Below are 24,468 nucleotides of genomic sequence, written 5' to 3'. Positions count from 1 at the left end.
AAGTTAGAATTTGAAAATTGAAACCGCAGCATTTGCTGCTTCAGTAATTTCTTCAGGTTCTTCTGCGGAAAAGTCTTTGATTTCAAAAAACTATGTTTTCGTTTTTCATCTTCCCAAGTCGTGAAAAATATCAGGAGAGAAAACCAGAGGAGGAAGCTTGAGGATTACATATCAGGAAAAAGTATGCACATCTCTCCCTAGATCCACATATACCATTATTTCTTCAATTCCGCGATATTTTTATCATTCTTTTTAATAAATTGATATCAGTTCAATTATTCGAAAGCAATACGTGATGACGGTCTTCACGCAACAGTCACAACGATTCCCGCATTTGCACAATTGCGACAATTTATGCTTGGAGTTGATTATTCCCCGCTCCTATTTCCACGAGAGAATCTGCTTTCATACCGAAAGCCGCAAGATTAATTCGTGTTTTTAACGAAATTGCCGAGGAATCAAACATAATAAACGACGTAAATAATGGAATTTCATGGTAAGGATAATTAGGCGGCCGTCATGCTCGCGACCAGCGAAAGCCCACAATCAATCAAAATCCACGCAATGCTCATTAAACGAGTCCGCGGCGAGGTTCCAATAGGATAAACACGTCGTCCTTTAGCGCCGCGCCGAAATTTCCACTCCGTCGAGTTTTCCTCCCCCTGAAAAAAGATTGAAGTGAATTTTTCAACGCTTCCGCCTACTTTAAAAAGCCAGAACGATTGCGGTTCAAATTGGCGCAATTTAGAACATCAAGAGAGCAGACACAACCACCTGACTCTGAAGTGGTCCTTCATTGCTCGGAACGGGAATCCCATTCAACACGCCGGGAATTTTATCCACAGCAATTTACCAGAAGGACTCGTGCAAATTAAATTGTCAAATATCTCGTTTTCCTCAATACACGTACGCCGAATCGATATACCAATTAATATCGGGCGTCCCTCGAATGCGAGTTAATTCTTAATCAAATCGTTCCGAGAGATTATACTCCAGCTCTCGGTTTTAATTTTAACGACGCGGCGTCATCTCAACCCTTCCTGAAATTAATAAGAAATTCGTCATCCATATTCATGAATGTCGCCAAGATGGGGAGGCTCTACTTTCTACTCAAATGAAGCAAAAGCGTCCGTAACATAATTTATTTGCATGTGGTTAAATCATTAACATGATGACAACTGAATGATTTTACAGAAAATTAACTAACATCGGCTAGTCACTCCCTATTGCATTCTTGTCGAGAAATGCTGCAAGAATGGTTAGGTCGTACAGACATTACAGGCGACATCAGACGATTTCACAAAAGAAACTGTCAGATTCGTGACAAACAATAACAATTCTGTAAATTCATCAAAAAAGGGAAAACATGAGATCAAACAAACTACGGCACAATAAATTGGGTTTTTTTACATTTTTAAACAAAAATATAAATATCATGATTTATCAATTAATATATTTTCGTATGAATAAAAATAACTCTTCTTTTCGTTACTACGACGTAAGCGCAATTGCCATAAAGCATCATATAAAAAAAGCCACTACCCAGAGCACAATCACGAAATGATCCCAAATTACAAAGATTTGTTAATGTTTTAGTAAAAGTATAAAAAGGGAACATTTATCACACTGTACTTACTGTTCTACAGAAACAAAACGAAACAACTTATCTACAAAAGGAAAAAAACTACAAAACTAAATAGCGAGAAAAGCTTTTTATTTCTTAAATATTAAGAAAACATACATAAAAAGAGTACTTTGTGCAAGTATGTAGTATGTATAATAAAGTAGAAATATGTGCTCCCTCTCCCGTTATGTATGAAACAAATAATAAGAAAGTGATGATGGCCTAGTAAATTTCTTATAATCTCGATATAAACTTAATTGATTTATTTGCAGTCAATCAGAAGCATTTATAAATTTACATAAATAACAAAAGTCCTGTTTATTGCTAGAATAAACAAACCAACGAGTGATGTCAGTCAATGTTCGGTCAACATTCTCAAGGATAAAATATGGAAAATTGTTTTGTTTATTCTATGGTTTAAATATATTACTCCACCACTACATTTCGCACTTTAGAAGTTAATAATAATTATAATAAAATCTTTATATTATCCTGTACAGATAAAGCTAAAAATATAATTAGACCAATGAAGTCCATTGTCACATTTAGTGCAAAATCCTAGCCGCTGCGCTCGAATATACTAAACTAAAAAATGAGTCGCTGGCAGTCTCGATGGAGGCATCAATATAAAAATTACGGAGGCAGTGCCTGAAAGACAGACTCAACATGACGTAACACCACAAAATCACACAAACCTATGCTTCACGAATCTTCTTCTCTTTCTTCTTCTTGAGGAACGAGGGCGTTCGCAATCCTTTCTTCTTTTTCTTGTCCTTCTTGGGAGACCCTTCAGAAATCGAGCGATCCTGCCGAACGATCTAGTTAACAAACAGTACCGAACCAATCACGACAACTCACCTCTTTACTACTCTGAGACAAGGTACTAATGTGAGCATCTGATTGGTCTCCGTTCACTGTATTTTCACCTATAAAAACAACAGTTATTATCTCGACGTCGAATCGACGCTTCAACTTATCCCAAGCAAACACAAAATGACAAAAAAAATTAAATAAAAACACACATAAATACCTTTTCCGCATATTCAGACTTCCACCGTGTTAGTGTTTATTTTTTAATTCGTTAATGTCGCCTCCGTCGTTAGTTTTTTTATTTACTTCTTCTGATGTGGTAGTGATTAATGGAGTTAGAATGTGCACGTGCCGTCGTATTGCTACGTATTTCCGTTCTATTTTTTACGCTTCTCGACTATAAATATTTGGACTTGCAAATTTAAATACTTCTGTTCGGACTCACAATACAAAAAAAATTCGCAAAAACAGAACGGAAATACCACCAACTAACCGTTAGTAAGTTTTTGCCACGGACAGGTGAAATTAATTCGGATGAGAATTTATTATGAACGTTTTTAATACATTTGGAACACACAAAACAAATTCAACACAAGAAACACAGTAAGCAAATCAGAATTTGGCGGTTTCGAAACCCATCCAGTCTCCCTCGTCCTCGTCTTTTTTGCCGCCATCCCCGGAACAAGTACTCGAGACGCTGTAAAAGCTTTCGTCGCCGTTTCCGATCACCGAACTACTCTTCGTAAACACGACGCTGTCGGACTTGACGTACGCCGAAGACACCGTCGTAATGGTGCGACAGAACGACACTGCACTGCACACCACCACGTTGGTTTCCGGTTGGTCGAAAGCTACGTAAGAGCAAGAACCGCGCCCCGACAGGATCGTTTCGATTTTGTCGCCGTCACCCCCCGCCAAAATATCGACAGATGGTCGAGTCTTCTCTTCTTCCAGAAAGTCGAAGATTAAATTGCGATTGGCCTCCTCCGGGATCGGAGACAAATTATTCTTCGACTCGTCGAAGTAATCCAGGTCTCTGGGCGGCGGCAACGGGATGTCGTCCACGTTCACGATTTTTTTCACCGTTGGTACCTCCCTCACGACTTTTTGTGGGGAACCTATGGAGAACCAGTAGGACTCGTGACCGGGCTTTTGCTTCTTGTCTCGCTTGAAACTCGTCACTTCCTCTACGATCTCGTAAGTTTCATCTTTCGAATTGATTTTGAACGGGTCCGGTGTGGAATGGTGAATGTTGCCGTTGACGTCTTTGATGGGATCGACGAACTCGCCGAATTTTTCACTTTGGTTTTGTCGCTCTTGGTTCGAATCGAGGGAGTCGAAGAAGTGGTCCATTATGGCCGACAGCGTCTCGGACACGCTGAAGAGCTTGTCTGACACCATCGGGAAATCAAGAGAGTCGAGTGAAGATGTCATTCTGTCGTCTTTTTCGATCAGATTTAACACGTAAGAACAAATAACGATTCTTAAGTCGCTTCGTTCTTCGCTTGTCAACTGATCTCCGTAGAGCTCTTGGTAGGTCTCGCCCAACTTAACAATCAATTTAGCAGTATTACCATCATGCAACAATTCTGGAAATATCACTAAATCTGAGTCTTCAAACCCTTGTTCGGACATGTAGTCGAAGATTATTTGCCCAATCTTGACAACTCTTTCGTCGGGTTCTGCGTTCATACATCTAGGAGGTGACAGTTTTGTCAAATCACCCACTCCTTCGTCTACACTTTGCGACGAAACAACCGAACCGTTCGACTCACTCCGCGCGTTTTTACTTTCGTCACTCGAAACGTCAGGAAGAGACGAAGCATCAGCTAGACTCTCGTTCACCTGAACCTCATCTCTTTCACCAAACTCCACCACTTCTTGCATCGACTCCGCAGTCTCAACTTCCGATTCCGACTCGCTTTTGGTCAGATCTGCGATCAGATTCTCTTGCAGCTTGTGCAAGATCTGCTTTTCGAAGTTCGAGTCGTCCACGATTTTGACCAAACTTTCTCGTTTTTCGTAACTTTCAATGAGCGGAGTGTAGTCGACGTTATTTTGATCGGGAACGTAAGCGGTCTGCGACTCGGTGTGGTTCAAGTTCGGCACGTTTAGCAAGTTCAAAGCGTTAGCAAAGGGCCGGATGAAATCGGCAACAGTTTGCAAAGACATTCCGAGGGAGACCGTCCGGAAGTTTCCGATGTTAATTGTGACAGTCTGCGTGTGTCTGTTACAATTAACATTGAACCGGTTGAAGATGTAGTGAGCTGCGTGACTGGGTGCACCGATCTTTACGAGAATGGGACGCAAGGGTTGTGCTATTTGGGTTTGACGGACGACGTGGAAGTGTTGAGGATTTGGGATGCAGTACGAGCCTTTCGGTAGACCGGCGTGACTGTTGGTGCGATAGTAAGGCAGGCTTGCGGTTAAGCGTACGTTTCGCAGCAGTTTTCCAATTTTTACACCTGGAAGAGAGCAATCGTTTGGTGAGTGGGGTTCGGGAAGGCTTTAATTAACTCAATCGGTATTCTGTAATGTCCAAGAAGCGGCGAGGAGAAGATTTACACATGTGAAGCAACCCAAAAGCCCCGAAGCGCTAGTAACAACTTACTCTTGTTGCTGTTTACTGATTCCCGTTCGGATTGCAGGAACCGCTGGGTGGCCGACGTATCGACTAATACATGCAAAATTAAACGGGAAATTACACATGCAAGAACGTGCTCAAAAAAGAAAACTCAAAGTGGAAAACCTTCAAGGCCAAAATCTGAAATTTCCATTTGCAGCTTTCAATATAAACGTGACATCACGCACTCGCTTATTTTAGAAATGAAACTTTTGGCCGCCTATCAAAAGTTTGTGAACTTAGATGTTGTCTGAAATTTATTCAGACGTCATCGCTTGGTCACGAAGCAGTCAATGGAAATTCCGACTCGAAGGGTTTTCACATGCAACATCTGAAGGTGTACTACACCAGGGAATACAAGGGTTCAGTGTTCACTTCTAGAGCTACCAACTAGGGACCTACATAGATTTAGATGTTTGTAAAATAAGACACCGATGAACGATGATAGCTAGTTGTGTTGAAAAGAAAAAAACCACGGTCAGTGTCTATCTCTAACAAGATCTGTTCTCTAGAATGAGAATGAATCTGTCAAGTGATGAACACTTACCCCTCGCCCATCACTTTCGCTTTTTATATACTTGTAAAAAGAAATAAATGAAGCACACAGTTTACTCTCGTCACGACTAGACTACTACGTTGGGCCTCTACTCTAATCAAAACGAAACAAACCGGAACTCACCATCGCTCAAGACAATTTCGGGTTGGCTAGGCTTGGGAGCTTGTTTGGTTTCTATCCGAAGTACTTGGGGTTCTGCAAAAGAAACTGTTTAGACGTTTGTATCGTTCAACACGACCACTAACCATCTCTACTTTCTTCTTCGGTTTCGCTAGTGATTGATGTCGGTGACCTCATGTGGTCTTCCATTCTCTTGTTGATTTGGGCTGACGACAAACCTTCAGATTCGCTAAAATCTGTATCATCTACAAGGAAAAAAAGAAAAATCGAATAACGGTTTCGAAAATAGCGACAGGACACGCATTTACACAGTACTATTGGTACAAGTTATCTTTACCGGCAGACATTTTGTTTATTGAATTCTACAATATGATCAACAAAAAATGAGCCAAGGTGGCTATGAAAAACAAAATTTTTGACAGCGTGTGACGTAACTTGCAAAACGTCACTGTTAAATTGCGACATTTGTTTGAAACTTTGACGTGAATTTTACTTAGAAAATGGTTTTCACTCGAAAACACACTCAGAATTCTATTTTCGAAATGAGAATAAACAAAATGGTGACTGGGTACATCATACACAACTTTGTTTGTTGGAATTTGGACAAAAAGGTATGTTTGACTTTTATAACCTCATCGCCGCTGTTAATACGACTGAAACTGCGCCCCACACTTCTGTACGTTTGTTTTTTGTCGATTACATGTGCAGTTTTTACATTTTTTTAAATCGTCATAAATACAGTGCACGTTACGTACATTCGCCTTTGACTTTTTTCTCGACGACCTTCTTGTACTCGTCGAGCTCCTCATCTGTGACCGAATCGAACGGATTCTTGGCGTACGGTGATTTGTACACCATCGCGTTGTGCTGGTGTCCGCGTTGGATGATCCCTTTGGAGGCGGCGCCCATCAGTACCACCTGGTCACCCGTTTGGGTGACGGTGGCGTCTTGCATTTTGCGCGCTTCTTCCCATGTCACACCTTCGAGGATGTGCGACTGCGGCCCTGCCGAGATCTTGTCGGCTCTTCTGTAGTCTTTGATCTGCGACGAAGATGCGAATTAATTTGTAGCCGATTTTATCGTCCGACCAGTTTACCTGTTGTTGTTTCTGTTTAAATTCTTTGGGGTTGGTACCTTTGGGCACGAACTGCAACGCACCATCGATTTTGACAGGTGTACTGGAATGGGTTGGTGATCCTTCCGCGACCCACTGAAAGACAAAACCAGCACATTAGTGATGCGGTGGAGGTGAAATAGAACAACTAAAAATGGGGTGAGAACCTGTTCAAGTGTGTGTGCCAGATCAGACATTCTAATGTACTGGTTTTGCCACACAAACATTTTTTAAGGCTATTCTATTAGTCAAGGCCGGTTTAATTTTTTTAGTGTCGAGCAAGAGAAACGTCGGCAAAAACAGGATCAGGATTAATAAATACAAAAAAACGTTATTTCCATCTTGTTTATTATTGTATTAGCGGTATAAGCTAAGCATAAAATATGTTAAACTAGCATGGATGTTACAAGAGTACAACAAGAGTAACACACACTTTTCGATATGGCATCAGATCTTTTGCGACGTTTATTTGACGACTAGACTGTGCGTGGCAGTCGCAAAATGAGATTCAGCCTAATAAAATCCAGTCAATAAAAATATAATATTTGCGTAGCAAAACATTAAATGGCACATTATAAGATCTGCAATCTACACAATACGATAAACATAAATTGCACTAAATAATCGAGAAAAATATCATAAAGTCTTCAATGCTTTAGCACGTCAAAGCACCCTACATGGAATCAAGCTACTTACTCTAATATCAAAAGGGAAGGGGATAAAACTCTCGATAAAAATTATTTATCTTCAAACTTAATATATTCTACCTTTGTAATTTTTTTGGGATCGGGTGTGCCGGTTTCTAAAATTTCGACTTTTTGGTAGACGTTCGGCGAGTTCAACCAGCGGCTGCGGTCGTGCCCTTTCCTTCCTCCGTCCAACTTTTTCCACAGTCTGCAAGAAACAAGCTTACGTAAGATCGTGCCACGTTATTAATTCGATTTGTGTGCACTTTCAATTGGAAGATTGCCCGCTATGGGATGTTACAGCGACGACAAAGGTGAATCTTTCTTTGTCGATGTTGTAAGCGAAATCTGTGCGCTCTTTGTTCGTTAAAGGACAAACCAATTAAACACCTTAACGCTCCGTTGTTGGCTTAATTTACAAATCTACTGGAGTTTTTATAGACACATAAAGGTCAAATGCGAACACCACTTAGCAGACCGTTGAAAATTCATCGCTCCTTTTAAATGTGAGTGTGCGATTCTCCAGTTTTCTAATCACTCGGATGATTAAATGGACTCGAGACGCCGTTAGCTGGAGCATGAAAAACTCGCGCGGATGTCATTCAAGTAACAGCATCAGTCACGACTGCGTACGGCAACATTTACTTAGCTTGTTTTTGTTTGTCCTAGTTGAAAACGGTCATGCTTCACGTCGAATTTACGATTTCACCGACGTGATGCGGCGAATCTGATCGAACCTTTCTCTCTTACCCTTGCCTGTAGAGCTCCTCCTCTTCCAACAGATAACCCAGGGAAGAAACTGCCGGGGGTACTTCGACGTCGTTTTTCGGCCTCGGTGGTTCGCCCTTGACCAAGGGGTGTCTGTAAATGTAGCCGGTCCTGAAGCCCGCGTTGTCCAACATCCGCATCAGGGCCTCGAATTCCACACCACCGACTCGCCATTTCCTCTCGACTTTCCCTTCCAAGATCGACGGCTGATCGGGTCGCGGACTGCTCTCCGGAGCTTTGTGCGCCGCGTCGTACAACTTCTTTCTTATTTCGTCGTTCAACAGCACCAAGTTGTCGAGTCCTACGGGAATGAGTTTGAGCTGGGACTCGCAGGCTAGGACGGTATTGCGGGCGTTGAAGAACGCTTCTTCTATTGTCTCTCCGCAACAGAGGGCGCCCTGGTTGGACAGCAGCAGCACCTTGTTGTTGGGCCCCAGGTTTCTGGCCAGCTTGTCTTTCTCCTCCGGGTCCAGCAGACCGCCCAGATAAGTGTGCGTGCTGACGTCGCCTATCACTACTGATTCTTGGCTCAAGGGCAGAATTCCCTGCTTGAAGGCCGAGATGGCCACCACGGAGGGCGTGTGGACGTTGATGATGCACTTGATGTCGGGTCGGGCGGCGTGGACCGCCGCGTGCAGCGAGAAGGCCGATATGTTGACGGAGAAGTTCGTCGTGCCCTGCTCGATCACGTTGCCCTGCATCGCGACCTTCACCAGGCTGGAAGCCGTCACTTCGTGGAACATCATCCCGTAGGCGTTGACCAAGAAGTGCTCCTCGTCTTGGTTCAATCTGGCGGTCACCAAAGTGTTTGTCCCTTGGGTCCAGCCGTACAAATCGATCAATCTAAACACCGCCGCCAGCTTGCACCTCAAGATCTTCTCCCCCTTGCCGTAGCCCATCGCCTCGATGCCGCGGATGTCGTTGATGGGCACGACGCAGTTGGAGTTCTTGAACACGTTCCCTCCTTGCTTGTTCACGCCCATCATGTCCGAGATCTGCTGCATCAGACCGGTCGTACCCGATCCGTCCTTCAGTTGGGTCTCGATGATCCTCTCCAGCTCTTCGCGGAACATTTTGCTGTTCATTATCAACTCGACCCGTTTGCGACGTTCCATCTCCTTCACGTCGGCGTCTATGTCCACCGGCCTGATCCTGGCACGCTCCTCGTCGTCCATGCTGTCCGAAAGACCGTTGGTCTGGGGCGGGACCTCCGCCTCGCTACTGTCCGTCATTTTAGATCTGCAACACGGAAAACGCCGTCAAAATGACATAATCGTTTAATGCAACTTAGGCAAACATTCCGAAAATTTGTGACTCATATTTATAAATATGCGACTCCAGATGGACTTGAAACACAAATATAAACACAGAATTGCAATGTCAACGCAAACAATTGATTGCTCATTAAAGTATTCAAGCTTCAAATATTTCCACCGCGCCGTAAACATAATAGTGTCGCCATGAACAATTGTTGGACGCAAACTGCATCAGCGATTAAAAAAAAAAACATTCTGCATCATCGGTCTAGCAGGTTCGATCGCCGAAACGATCCAAAACGAGAGGTGAAGGGGACCGTATGTTAATAACCGGCGTCCATGACACGATAATAAATGACAACTCTTGGGACTCGGCTGTGTAACGTTGATGAGAGACGATTATATGAGGCGTGGTATTTTAACACCGTTTAGGGACTAAAACCAGAGCAGATACACACGCAATTCTCTTTTATTGTTTTTTGAATAATTTTTGGGTCACATTTTTACATGTTTCAGAGAGATGGTGGTTGTTGGCAAAACACTGATAAGGGTTTGTTTCGACGTGTGAGGTGATAAGAAACAGGCGGTTGTAAATTTAAAAAGTTGAGGGTTTGGAAAAATCTGTTTGTTATACACTGACCGGCACAAAAAACGACTCACTTTGAATTTTATTAATATAATTAAGTAATTCATTGTCTTAGAAAAATTTTTTGATATCATGTTGTATTGAAAAGTGTTATTTAAGTTATTCTTTGCCAAAGAATATCCGACAAACAAAACATTAAACACAGCAAATAAAATTTTAATGAAAAAAAAAATAATTTTTTGGAAAAAAAAATTGTTAAAATTTGAACAGCATTTTGAATTTGTATCTCATATTGTCAAATTAAATCTTTTAACACGTAAATCAACCGACAAAAACAACATGGAAGTAGCGCAAATTTTCTAATAATTTATTTAAACAAAACAATTCGGTTGCCATGGTGACCATAGCACTCCCGATCATCGAAAATATCCCAATCTAACTATAATAAAGAAAAATAAGCATAAATCATTTATTAAAGAAATCATAATGAGTCATTTTTTGTGTCGGTCAGTGTATTTGGAATAGTTCTTTACGTTCAATTAGTACAACAGATGTTGAAATAGTTCTGAAAGAAATGAAAGAATGTAGAATTTGTTGAATTAAGATGTTAAGGAGGATTTCCACATGCAGAGATTATTGTGGCTACTCGACTGGCGCCAGTAAAATAAGAAACGGGTGTACCGTTTTGGCGCCAATGTCTTTTCGTATGTATTAACAATAATAGTGTTTATTTCTGTTTAAAATTCAAGCTTTCGGCTAAGCTTCACAAGTTCCACAAAGTACAGAAAACAGGGGTTGTGCCGCGAAATTAATTAGCGATCAATTAATTTGGTGAAGTGTAAAAATTAGTTGATTAAAATGTGAATGGCAGTTTTCTGACAATTCATTGAAATTTCGCTCTTTTTTTCTTTCTTTTTTTCGACAAAATTTGCACTGCAGTTTAACATTTGCACTAACTGGAGCAATTGACGACAATCTTAATGATGTACCACTTAAAAACTTATTGAAACAGAAACTGGTGCCACTAGTATTGAACCCGTCGAACTGGCATCCTCCTAGCGCCAATAATCTTTGCATGTGAAATTTAGCTTGCTCTAGTGTCTTTATTTGTCTCAAGCAACAAGGAAAACAAATCAATTGTTCTCATTCCTGACGAGAAATTATTGTTGGAACATCAGAGAAGTGTGACAAGACAAGGGAATAAAGAAGAATAATTATTGTTGGCCTGTCAGACTGTATATTCTATTTCTGTTGGATTTATTTTGTTTGATAGTAGCGCGTGCGTTTACGTTTTGCTTGTACCTAATAAAACTCGATAAACTTCCCTTTACAAAAAAGACTGTTGTGCATAATTTATGATGTATTTGTGTATCCTTCTGTTCGTAAAATAATATAAAAAGCTGAACCCAAGAACTTGACGTTATTTGGAGGAAGCTTCACTGCGAGACTGCAATAATATCCACAAATTATCTTCTATTAACCATTTTATTGTTAGCCATAACGGAGATATCATCCCCAATAAAATTTTACGACGCATAAATAAAACAGAATTGCAATACAAATACCTATAGATATGTGAAAAAGTATCAGTCGAGAATTTCCAAAATAATCACAACGGAAACATTTACGTAAACCTTGAACAAACTGCGAAACAATAGAAATATAAATAATTATTTAGGGTGTTTACAATTCTGTAATAATCCAATAAAAATTCTATTTCTTACTGCAATTATAAAAATAGCTGTGTTACCAATTACGGTTATATAAAATAGGTCAAAAAAATGCCACAAACAATGTCTTGAAGACGCAGTTTTTACAACGCACTTCCTTCAGAATGTAACCGTAATTTTGTTAACATCTCCGACACTATTGACACTACGAATACCTACGCAAATGTCTTTGATTAGTTTTATGACACGGACGACATTCTCGCTCGTTTTATCTTCATTTTCTGTGAACAAATGCAATAGCTGATAAAAATAATGATCGTCATAAATCACTGCTTCATATTTTTATCGAATTCTTTAGATTTATATTGGTACGTTCGTGGTAATATTGAACATTTTTCAAAACATCCGGCTGCATTTAATATAAACTTCCCAAATCACGGTAGTACCACCAAAATCGTTTGATTGGTGTTGTCGACAGTACCACGACGACGTTGTGTCAGATTTCGAATAGAAATAAACACAATTAGATTATATTTTTTTATTATATTCTGGATGGAACTTGAATGTTAATAGATACCGAGAACTTCTTGACATACTTCATTCCAATTACGTCTGTAGGCTTTTAAGTCGTACCCTGAAATGCACCTATCTTTTATGGATAGTCGTAAACTTGTAAGTTTCCAGGTCAACACGTCTGACGTTTTAATAAACTACTGCAAGTTTTAACAAATCTGAGTTGATTACTATATGTAACAAAATAATTAACAAGAATCCAGGAGAGAGCTCCATTGGTTCCCTTTTGCATACACCAGTTTTCATTGATTTTTAGCATAATGGCGAGCCATGTTTACAATGCCCACAATATCGAAAATAGGTCATCATCGATGCGTATTGTCTAGGAAGACGTGGGCAATTCAATTACCAAACCAAACAACACAATCAATTCGTGTTTGTTTTATCGTCGTTTCGGTAACGATCTCACGTGTTGCGGCTAAAATGAAACCCCGCCAAGACGGAAAGCGAAAGAAGGTCAAGAATCTGTCGATGCGACCGACGCGTCTAGCTTCCCAAAACAACAGATGTTTCTGTGGCGGCGTCGGATCGATAGGGCGCCGCCGCCGTCCCGTTGCCCCGGAAACGGGACGGCCGCGAAGGAACTGGGTTGCAATGTGCACGAAGTCGCCGACGGATCCAGGAGAAAGAGCGACGGCTGCATCGATCGAAGGACATTTCGGGAAGACGGGGCGCGCGATTGCGACCAACACTTCCTGCAGATTATCGGACCGGTTCCGTCGAAGAAGGCATCAACGACCGTAACCGTTTCACGGTTCGCGACCTCTACGCAAATTCGCCATTAGGTGTTAGATGGAAGGAGTTTTCGATCGGGCACTCGGGAAAATCGGCGACGTTCCGAAAATACACCGACGACAATAAATTTGCGAGATAAGGCCCTCGAGCCAAGGGATCGTGCAATTCCAATTATGACCAGAAATAGACTGCAGCGGTGTTCAAGTAGGTGTTAACATGGCGAGATCTGGCTTGAGGGCATCGTCGCCGACGCGATAAATCTTGCAGTCGCAGGACGGAAACCCGGTGGTATGGTTCGACAACTTCCATCGAGACAGAACAACAAACGACTGTGAAGAAAAATTGAAAAATCGGACATGTGGGATAAAGAGAAGAGAAGAATCCGAATGAATTTAAAAGAAAATAATTGCTGTAAACGCGGCAGAGATCTTGTGTGCCGGTCTTAAATATAGAAATAACTTTGTTATCGATATTTTTTTGCACAGTAAAATATGGCATCTGCTCGGTAATTACATTCGGTGTTTATTATTTATTATTTTGCACTTTACAAGTATCAATCGTTCGATGAACGAGGTCTAGTATAAAGCCACCTACTGACAAATTTCACATAAAAAATTCAGTTTGAAAGTTGAAAACAGCTCTGCTCAGGGGGTTGTAAATTATGATAGGCGAAGAAATACACAAATATGAAAGTGATGCGGGAAGTGATAATGAAATAGAAGTGATCAAGCTTAGAAGGCGAAAAATGGAGAAAATGTGGAGCTTTTATTATAAGAATGTACACAAAGGGGGAAATGCTAATGAAATATTTCAATGGGGTCAAATATTGCAAATGAGCAAAGAACTATAATAGTCTTTTTTGCATATCGTAATGAAAGTGGCACTTTTTTACACGCAAAATCGTAGTGAAAGTAGCACTTTTTTACACGAAAAATGTTAGTAAAAGTAGTACTTTTTTGCATCATTTTATTCCATCTCCTTGGAGATGATTGTCAAAGCATACATTTTTTTTTTTGTAATTTTTCATAAATCCTTTTAGACCAAATTTCTCAACTTGGATCAATATGCAAAAAAATAGTGTGTACAACACGTTATGAAAGTCTCTGTTTTTCACTTATTTGCCTGATTAACTCGGGCTACGCCCTCTTTAATCAATCTGCAAATTCGTGAAAAAAGTATGGCTTTCATAACTAGTTGTACAAATAACTATTTAAATTTGATTCAAAAATACAAAAATTCAATAAGTAGTCCTCTCTTTTGTCTTTTTATTCCATCAAATGCTTTGTAAAGATTATCAATAAATATTAAGCACATTCGTGCCAACACCATCTACAAAATTATATGTTGATATTTTCTGTTAATAACCTGAGAAACAGACAGAAACCGAATGTTTCACACTTTTGGGGTGGCAATTTATACCAACGGACAGACTACTACAGACTTTGTAACGAGCGTTCAAAAACTTAATTGGTATGCTTTGACGTTTCCTTCAGGTACATAACCTCACTTTGATCATTTTGTAGTAAGTTAAATGATTAATTTGAAGCAAAAACCATCATGTAGACCGAAACAAACCCGGAAAACTCTCGTTGATTAGTTTTGAAAGAATTGTCTTTTACAGTAGAAATTGTTCACACCGATGCTTATTCGCTAAACAACTGACGTTTGACATCTATGGCTTGACAATGCTCCCAAAAACTGTCACCAACATAATATCTGATGAAACAATTCACCGAAAGTACTTAAATGTATGAGCACTCGAATTACATTTGGTCAAGAAACCAAAATAAAATGCATTCACGTTGTTTTGGCATAACGGGAGGCCGTGGAAACTTTGCATTTAATTTGATAGTAAAGCTGTCTGTTGAATTAGGTTATGTTTTTCTAAGTTTGAAGTTGTAAATAGCGTCAATGTCTAATGCATTGTTGTCAGTTTTACTAGTTTGCAACAGAAGAATACTCAGACATTGCGGAAAATTCAGCAACATGTTATGTTCACTTTGACAGGTCCGCATGTCAGGCACTTCAGTGACGGAAACCAAACAGTGTATTCGACGTTAAAAAAAATAATCATGGCCTCCCATTATGCCAAAATAACGTGAACGGTGTTTATGACGTGAAATTGACAAAAGAAAATGTCATCAAAACACTATAATAATTCGGCACGAATCAAAAAGGTTTCGATATAGCGGACCCCTATGTTTGTTTCGAGTGAGGACGAAAATGAAGAATTTATATAGGAGTAATATTTTTTACGGGAATGGTTTGAATACCTACAATAGAAACAAATTTCTATGGAACAATGTTTCTTTTAGAACCTTAAAGTTCATAATGACACTATTGTTATAAATATGTATGGCGGGACGTAAATAATATTTATCTTATATGATAAAAAAAAATGTCATTCAAATTATCAATGAAAAACAAAAGTCAGTGTCTTGACTAAATACTTATTTGAAGTATCATTACTGTCATTTAGTATTTTATTGAGCACTAAATAGTAACAATATACGTTTTACAATTTTCACAGGATGGTTTTTACTCTAGACCGTAAAATAACAGGTATTTACATAAAAAAATGCATGAATTAAGCTAAGACGCTGAATTTTGTTTCTCATAGCATAGGTAACTTTGATGGCATTTTGATTACATTGCACATACAAATAATATTATTCTTTTGAATATGCGTATTTTTACCGATCGTTCAATTCTCGATAAGCACTTGAATAAAATAACCCATAAAGATAGTTTTTGCATTTGAACATAATTCCGATCATCCATTTGTAGCGAATCTTGTGCAATGTCTTAAAAAGACTGTCCCTGACTCCAATCGCGAATGTCATTTTTGACGCATCTCCGAAGAAAAACGTTCGTGGATGTCTGCATATTCTGCGTCAACATTCAATCAGATACAAAAGCAAATATGGTCAATAAAAAATTCGCTTGATTTTTGCAGATGGTCGGCTCACCAGCCTCGTTGCTTTATCGAGCAAGCAACAGTTCCCGAGTGAAGTTGTCGGATTGCACATCACATTAATAACCGCCCGCAGTGTCGACACGAAAAAAGACAAAACCCCGATCGATATCTATTAGACGACGCGCAAAAAAAAAACAACCCACAAGAATAAGTCAGACCGGCATTGGCGGTGCGCACATCATCTAAATGTCAACGACCTGCGGCGTCGCGACGCCTTATCCTTGTTGAATGCGCTCGTAAAAGTTTCTCTCAGCTGCGCTTGATTAAAATTCGGAACGACCTCACATTCGTCCCCCACAAAAATCTTCGCCGGAGGAGAGACAAGGACAAAGACACTGGTGCACTGGTACGTACGGGCGGACCTGCATGCTGCAGGATCAATAACCGGACAGTTGTCATGTCCAACCTGTGCCAGCGATTAAAAAGCCATTACGGTCAACCGTTTCGCAAGACATTACCGACATTCGGGACCGGAAGATCAAAGGACAACGACGAGCTTGGCTTACCAACCAACACGTCTGACCGATGGCTTTCAAGGAATTTACAAAATTGTGTCGACCACGGCTTGACCAACCGCCACGTGGGGCTGACTCCGGACGAGTCAGCTTCTTCGACGAAACCGGCCATTATCTCGTTCGGAAAACACTTTAAACGTGATTTGCCGCATACAATAAACACTTTACAACGCCGCAACAGTCGATAAGAAAAGTAAACCGACAAATCGAAAACTGTTCAATCCGAACCGCACAAATTACGTCGCGTGTGCCACGAATCCGTCACCGAATCGATGCACCTGGAGAGGCTTCTCTCGATTCAAGGCTGGCGAAAAATTTATTGCAATATTTGCGATTCTGACATGTGACGAAATTATTTTTAGAAATGTTTGTAACGTCTATTTGTTCTTCCCGCGGTAACTTCACCGAACGGTTAACAATGGAATTACATAATAACTTTATGATTCAATACGAAACGTACACACGAAGCGGACCTCCATAACGTTTGATTTACAACCCAGAAGTCGGCAATAAAATGCTTGACGTATAACAACACGGTAAATTGGTAGCGAGATAAGTGACCCCAATTGATGTAACGTTGCGGTATAACTTCCATCCTTCAAGGAAGATATCGATTCTAGGCTAGATGTGCCGTAAAATTTTCCAATCGCTCATTTCATCCCGAAAATCGGTTCGTCGAGGTCGCAACATGTATTGACTAAAACTGTTGATAAGATTGACTGATTAAACATAAATACGATGCAGAGATAGCAGTGTGGATTTTATGACAACGCAAGGGTACATGTCTGCCTCGACGCATGATTTATTACAGACCAAGAGCGAGCTTAAACTTTTTGTTTATCTATGCACATGATCAATGACACAATGAAACAGCTATTACAAATCTAAATCCAAAGTCTGCCTTGCATTCCGATCACGTCAACCATAACGTAACTGTTTTCCCTAAAACCTAACAGCATTCCGAAATTTTTCTTTTGCAAAATTTATGTGACAGCACGATCCGACAACTTTAAAAATACATCTGACCGTTGTTGCTGTTACGTCACTTAGGTATTTATTGTTTCGATATTAAATGAACCGATTCAAGTTCAAGATTCCATTTGTATTTTATCCATGTGATCAATTAAACAATCGAAAGACGCGTTATCTCCTGTCACTCTTGCCGTTGCATTTTGTTGCACATGTCGCGGATCATAAAATTCTTCTCTCCTCTCAAAATTATTGGATCTTTTTTACCAAGTGGTGAGATTGATGAGCTCTGCGAGAAGCCCGTTTTGTACTTTTTGTATCCGAGCGAAGAAAATGTTACAGCTGCAGTAACAAAATTAATTGTGCTCGGAGCGTGATGTATCGATACAGCACTGCTCAGAAATGGTACGAAGGACTCGGGAGTGGATTAAATTCGGGAATCTCGCGAGTGGTCCTGTATTTTTAGGAAGACTTTTTTTGCCAACACGATTCAAGACGGCACTCGGCAAAATTGGTGGCGTAAAATATTGAAAATTGCAAGTTGGAATAAATTTATGACTTATCCTCCATTCTAGGTGTTGTCCAAAGTCTCAGTTTTCAAAATAATTACAGAGCCTTATTGGCATGGTAACTGTAGCTTGCCTACAAGATGACAAGATCTTGCACAAGAGATTTTAAACAAAGATTCTTAAAATACATTGTTGCATTTTTCTTATCTTCACTTTGGCAAAACCCCGATTATCTAGGCACCTGTGAGTTTGTTTTTTTTTCGAACCATCAGAAGATAACATTTGTTCGTGGAAATGTCGGGTGTTCATTTTAAATTTATTCTCGAAGTAAGCGTTGAAGAATCGATTGTGAACACACCACTGATTACAAGATCAGCTGTTTAAATCTAACCTCACTTTTTGTGTTGTTTGGGTTTTAATCTGCAGACTGACGAGTGGTGCGTTCACAATCGACTCTTCAACGCCAAATTTGATGATTTAAAAAAGTTTCCAAAACTGTCTATTGGGCGCGCAACTTTTGCTTCCTCTCCATGGACCACGATCAAGTCTTCGTAGACGTGCTAACACACTTTTGATAATATTTTCACTTTTCTCAGGTAATGCACGTTAAACGAACCAGTACGTTTATTTATAGTCGTGGTGGTATAAAAACGAAAGCGGATGACCTGGATTCTTGTACGGTTTCTGAAAATGTGATTTACGCATTCGGTGGATTATTTTATGCGAGGATGTTCATCAACTCGTCCGACGACAAATAAATCCAATAATGTTCCAAACTTCGTTTCTACATTTTCCATCGAACGCAAATTTTTTTCACTCTCAATTTTTTCAACTTTCCAGTGATTGATTTGATTGATTACATGACAGTTTTTAGTCGAATTGCAGGTATTACTGCAAATTGCACGAGCTTTACAGAAAATTATAAAGGAGCGTTGAAATCGATGCATTATCAATTTTATAAACGACTCGACGTCAATAAAAAGATTAATTGCAAAGATTTCAAATCGCACGTGCTATAAAGAAAGTATATTATTAAGGTGGTAACAATAAAATTACTGCAGTCGACGTACAAAGAGTCTTTGCTATAATCCATTTCGTAGGGAGTCGTCTTTGACTCTTCAGTCCAATCAATCCAAAGATTTTTTTAATTTTGAAGACTCGCAACATGTGTAACGTACGCAATTGTGATGAGACAATTTAAGACCATCAAGAACCGCAACGTCATTAATAACTTCTTGCAAAGTCAAGAGCAATTTATTCATCACATGCATCCCATCATTGCTCGTTTAATATTTTATAATGGTATGTGATTAAGCGATGCGAGTAGGTTAATAACTCGTCCGATTTCATTCCAATGAATGCATAATTATTACTGATGCAATAATTGCAGTCAACATCAAAACGCACTCCGTTACAATTTACGACTGAACGCGCAAATCGTGGACCAACCCCCCACAAAACAAAAATATTTACGTGAGTTGTGCATTTCGAGCCCCCCTCGGAGACGCGGATGCAACTTTTTCCGGTGTCGCAACCCTTCCATTATAGAAAACGCGTTTCCTACACAACCCCACGTCCGTCGCGAGTTCAACGTTCTGGTTCGCGTGCGGATAATAGTTTTCTGTAATCTATAGACAGCCAATTGCCAAAAATTTCCAGCTTCCGCACGCGAATTCCACCCGTTTGCTGACAATTTCTGATGTGTCATCCACTTTCTATCGCAATACATTTCCTTCTGTCACACCGCCGTTGCCACCTAATTAGGTTCCCGGACCCTCTCTCTCCGATAATATATTGTTCGGCGTCAGCCCATCAATTAGAACACCCACATCAAAGACAACCTCCACGGTGCGAGACGGATCTCGCCGACCTCTCAGCACCGACATTCTGTCCCATTTCTGCGGAATTCAAAAAGGATGCGGTTCCTCTCGATTCTACGAAAGAGGATGGCCAACTGGAAATCGTGACGTTCGTGAAAGAGGGAGACGCGATGTTTGGCCGAGGGCCAAAACTACAAGGTTACATCTGTAAATTCAGTTCCAAAATTAACACATCCCACCACAAACTCCCCCGACCGACCTGATAGGATAATGCATTATTTAAATGGATGACGTCACTGGAGTCATCAAACAACGGGAAACGTGCTAAACCAACACTCCCGACTTCAATTGCTTAATTGAACAGGTGCCCTCCCTCGCGCCTGGAAATTACTATACCATGACCATTGGAACTATGCGTAAATAAATACCGCTGAATCACGATCAACGAGGAAATTATTGAGGTTATCTGATCCAAATAAATCGAAGGTTTTAAACATTCCATCAGGAGTTCAGGGGGGCCTAGTTTCGCTTAGGCTAATGTTGGGAGCTCGCAAATTCTCACAATTGTCCCAACATAATGTGTGTGATATTATATCGCAATGTTGACGAATTTTGAGAGAATGACCACGAAGAACAATGGGAAAGTGATATTTTTACTTTTCCCAAGAAACTAGATTCTGCGAACGGCGCTTTTTATTCTGACCATTGTCCGGAAGTATAAAGCGTCTCTGACGGAATCAAATTTGTATCTCTTTAACCACACTTCGAAGATGACCAAACTCGATGATCATTTTTAATGAAGTTCGAAAATAGAACAATTTTAAACCGACCACTTCGAAAAGAGATAGCAACGTGTTTGTTGTAACTAAATAAACATCTTTATCGCATTTGTATTTACTAGTGTATATTTAAAACACACATTCATAAATTTGTCATTTTATTACAAGTAGAAATGGAAAAAACTTGTATTTCTTATATTTGATGGAATTTGTCTTCGTAATAGAAGATATTCACTTGAAAGCAAAAAAGCTTGGGATGGCGAATTGAAGAATTCGAAAATGTAAAGGTTGCGTTACAAACTTTGACAAATAGTGTAGAATTTAGGATTTAATCCTGATTTAGAGAATTGAATTGAAAAAATCAGTTATCAAATAAAAAATTAAGTATCTCTTAAGTATCTAATCTTGAACAAATTTGAACTTACGTAATGTTAAAATTGCCACAATTAATAAATATAAATGATATCAAACATGAGAACCAGATTACGTTAGAGAAAGTAACGTAACAATTTAGATAAGTATTTATTTCCTTCGGCATTTCCTTTGAGATTATGTGTCCACTGCGCCGCAAATTAAGTTGTCTCAAAAATTACATTTCTATTTGTAAAAGATATTTTTGGGTGGTACAAATATAATTAAAATTATTTTGTCGAAAAACACACATGAACTTTCGATATTTAATCAGGTATCGAACCAGAGGAAGTGGATACCGCACCAAATATTTACTAATCAAAACCTCACACCGGCACGAGTTATTTTCTCAACAACAAACTGTTTGTTAATTTTGACGACACAGGAGTTAAATAAATAAATCGCATGAGTTAATACGGCCGGAAACAGAAAAGAAGTAAATGGCAGTGTTGACAAAACATCCGCATTTGTTTAATAAACACCACTGTACATTTCTGGTAAACCTAAACCGCAACCAACAAAGTAGCCACGCAAAAATAAACAGCTCCCGACTAGACCAACCCGCAGTTATTTCAACTTTGCTCTACAACACAAACAGTTCATATTTCAGTTTTTGTACAACGGGTGTGGTGCGTTTTTCGTTTAAAAACTGAATCAACGAAGTAGTTGAGACAACGCCCATTTATATTCATTCGATTAATTCAATAGATTTTTTTTTTCAATGTGCACGCTCCAGCGCCCCCAATTTTTATATTTCCATTGATCCGGGGGAAATTTTGGTGTCGAAGCGATTCGTCCGGCCGAGTGAAATGGAAACGTTCATGAATAATTGATGGGATGGGTGACGTAGACGGATGAACTCATGACATAATCCCTATCAATATGCTTTATTTTCGAATTAATGGAGGCACTATCTTTGTGTGTGATAACGGCGAGTCGAGGTCGTTTCGATTTGGCCCATCCAGGTCATCTCGAAGACGAAAAAACTCCTCACGATGCATAACAAAACGAATTATCTTTTCCGGTTACGAACATTCGGGGTCGAAAGAAAAATTAATTTGCACGATTCGTTTGGCGCCAATTTCGGTTTTCATTCAACCCAAATAGGGGGAAAAAATTCGTGTTTTTAAACACCGACTAGGTCACGGTCAATGTAGCACCGATTCTGATTAACAATAGCGAGTCAGACAAAAAAAAAATCTATTTTCATTTGGTTCGACGAATATTTGGCATGCTTCAAATTCACGGTGCGGTTTTGTCCACAAGAACTAACAGAATTGGGTCGAAAAAAGTCAACACTAGATGTGCTCCGAACCGTGGCGGTGATTTTCGACCCAAAATTTCAAAATCGCACTTCTTTCCACCATTTCACTTCTCAAATATCGCAAGTCAATTTGTTCGTAATGGCCGCGAGCAATTAACACCGACAGTTAAAACTTGGGACACCATCGGAATTTTTTTACGCCGTTTTCTGTTTAAACTCATTAGAATTTTTATTATTCACTTTTATTTTTAAACGAATGACATATTACTGATATCACTCACAAAAAAATAAACTCTCTAATCTGGTGTCCTTTTGACATCGAGGAACCGGCGACAACACACCCGAATGTCGTTCGCCTCTTTGGGACCTAAATATAAAGCACCAAAGCAATTCGAGGCGCAACGAATGCAAAATTAAAAACATTTTGAATCATCAAAAACTGAAAATAGAATTTTCTGAATCAGTCTTCTGCGAACGAGCTCACCTCATCACAGACGAAGTTATCACGACTGTTTAAATTCATTCTTTTGTGTAAATTGCACTGGTACCAGATCTCCTACGCTTCATTTGCGACGAGGTTCGCTATGGATGGTACCAATAAAAAACCTTTCAGACGTTGCGTGTCGAGTTAATAACCCAACCCATTCACGTTCTTTTTTTATTCCACGATTATTAAAACCGTCAGCCGTATTAGCCACAATGTGTGGATAACAAAACGGTCGATTTGCATAAAAATACAAAACTTATTATTGGCGAAGTGTACCGAGCAGGTTCATGACAGATTACTCCATTAGATCATCCATTATGTTGTTAACGTCAACTGCTATCCTTCAATTAATAACTCAATTGATCTATTGAGGTATTTTACGTATGTGGACGGACTTGGGGGGTTTGCATCGTACAAAATCCAATTGGATTCGAATCGATCGACACTCGAACGCTTCCTCACCGAAACTACAGACCGGCAGGTTAATGTTTGCAAGCACACCTCTACAATAGTTATCATTGTTATTGGAACCGATCGTTCACCTTTGTTCCGGAAAAATTCGGTCGATAGAAGAACCGTTCCTCGAATTTTCCGACGAGCTCTTATCAACTTGTGCGAGTAAACACCGACGATTGGCAACCGATGATAATCTAATCGAAGAGTGCACTCTATTTACTTGGACTGTAAGCAAGAAGAGGTCTTCACGCCCCCGTTTCCACGGAGGCGATACAAACAACGAACCAGAAGTGGTTCTTTCTCCAATTTCGCACGGTTTACATATTATTTATCTTACATAACGCGAACGCTATGACTAACACTTGAGGCATCCGAAGACGGTTTTTAACAAAGAGGTCGACGTCGGTGAGCCCCGCGAGAGTTGTTTCACAATTGCCAATTACGATAGGTGCACTTCAGTTGGGAACTGTACATTTATTATAATAAACAACTTTCATTGGGAGATGAGATCATCCTTTATAATACTGGTTTGATAATGGTCAGCAGCTTAACGTCTCCGGCGCGGATTCAAATTGATAACCAAATGCAAACCACTCGAGTTTTGGAACGTTTCGTCGGTGCTCACGCAGGAAATACAGCTAGGACAACGGTCATCGGCCGTTTCTATCGCCTTCGGTGTTGCGGCGGATTTCGACAATACGGTCCTGCGTCGGGGTGTCTCCCGGAACAGGTGAAGACACACCCCGCTGACAGACAAGGGGGCTCAGATGTGCAAATGGACTTACCGTTGTGTCTCCGAATGCGATGACTGAAAGACCGGCGTTATTTAAATCACTGTCTAGACTTGCGGTTCGTTAATGTTTCTCTACAACACTAATGACACTGGAGCCAGCCGAGCATACGCCCCATCGATTATATTCGTTGACGCGGTCCAAGCAATGACTCGAAGGGCGTCGTTTCGCTTACTTCTGTTAAAAATCGCCGATTGAAAACACTCTCAATACCAATGTCGGTCACTAAAAATTAGAAATTCGTTTCGCGTACCCTCAGCAGTTTCCACCGAACACCAACTCCAAAAGCAATGCGCGGGCGCGTCCCATCATACGCATCAGACCGACCGGGGCCCACCACCACCGAAACTAGCTCTTATCGTCGACACT

The 24,468-nt window shown here is 40.1% G+C and overlaps 1 protein-coding gene across 4 annotated transcripts; it reads right to left on the bottom strand.

Annotated features, from left to right (window-relative positions):
• Positions 1–1,697: 1,697 nt before the first annotated feature.
• On the bottom strand, positions 1,698–24,389 carry hts (adducin 1-like protein hts). 4 transcript variants are annotated; one of them, XM_069054877.1, is made up of 11 exons: positions 22,850–22,869; positions 8,284–9,540; positions 7,615–7,741; positions 6,830–6,943; positions 6,489–6,774; positions 5,859–5,978; positions 5,737–5,808; positions 5,046–5,108; positions 2,483–2,550; positions 2,320–2,430; positions 1,698–2,272 (listed from the first exon to the last, which is right to left on the bottom strand). In XM_069054877.1, exons 1-10 carry the CDS (start codon positions 22,852–22,854, stop codon positions 2,320–2,322), a joined length of 2,223 nt encoding a protein of 740 aa, XP_068910978.1. In that variant the 5' UTR covers positions 22,855–22,869; the 3' UTR covers positions 1,698–2,272. The 4 variants fall into 4 exon arrangements, with proteins under 4 accessions (XP_068910978.1, XP_068910979.1, XP_068910977.1 ...); XM_069054878.1 differs by lacking the exon at positions 5,046–5,108; XM_069054876.1 differs by lacking the exons at positions 1,698–2,272; positions 2,320–2,430; positions 2,483–2,550; positions 5,046–5,108; positions 22,850–22,869 and adding exons at positions 2,960–4,899; positions 24,094–24,389.
• Between the last annotated feature and the right edge of the window lie 79 nt (positions 24,390–24,468).

This window comes from Tenebrio molitor, chromosome 7 (genome assembly GCF_963966145.1).
Source record: "Tenebrio molitor chromosome 7, icTenMoli1.1, whole genome shotgun sequence".
Taxonomy (NCBI): Eukaryota; Metazoa; Arthropoda; class Insecta; order Coleoptera; family Tenebrionidae; genus Tenebrio; species Tenebrio molitor.
The sequence above is the reverse complement of the archived record's forward strand: the minus strand, read 5'-3'. Positions and strand labels throughout refer to the sequence as shown.

Excerpts from the sequence above, each read along its gene's own strand:
- hts (XM_069054875.1), bottom strand. Across the intron at positions 5,979-6,488 it reads GAAAAAAGTCAAAGGCGAAT|ATGATACAGATTTTAGCGAA; the intron begins GTACGTAACGTG and ends TTTTCCTTGTAG. Across the intron at positions 5,809-5,858 it reads CGAAGAAGAAAGTAGAGATG|AACCCCAAGTACTTCGGATA; the intron begins GTTAGTGGTCGT and ends TTTCTTTTGCAG.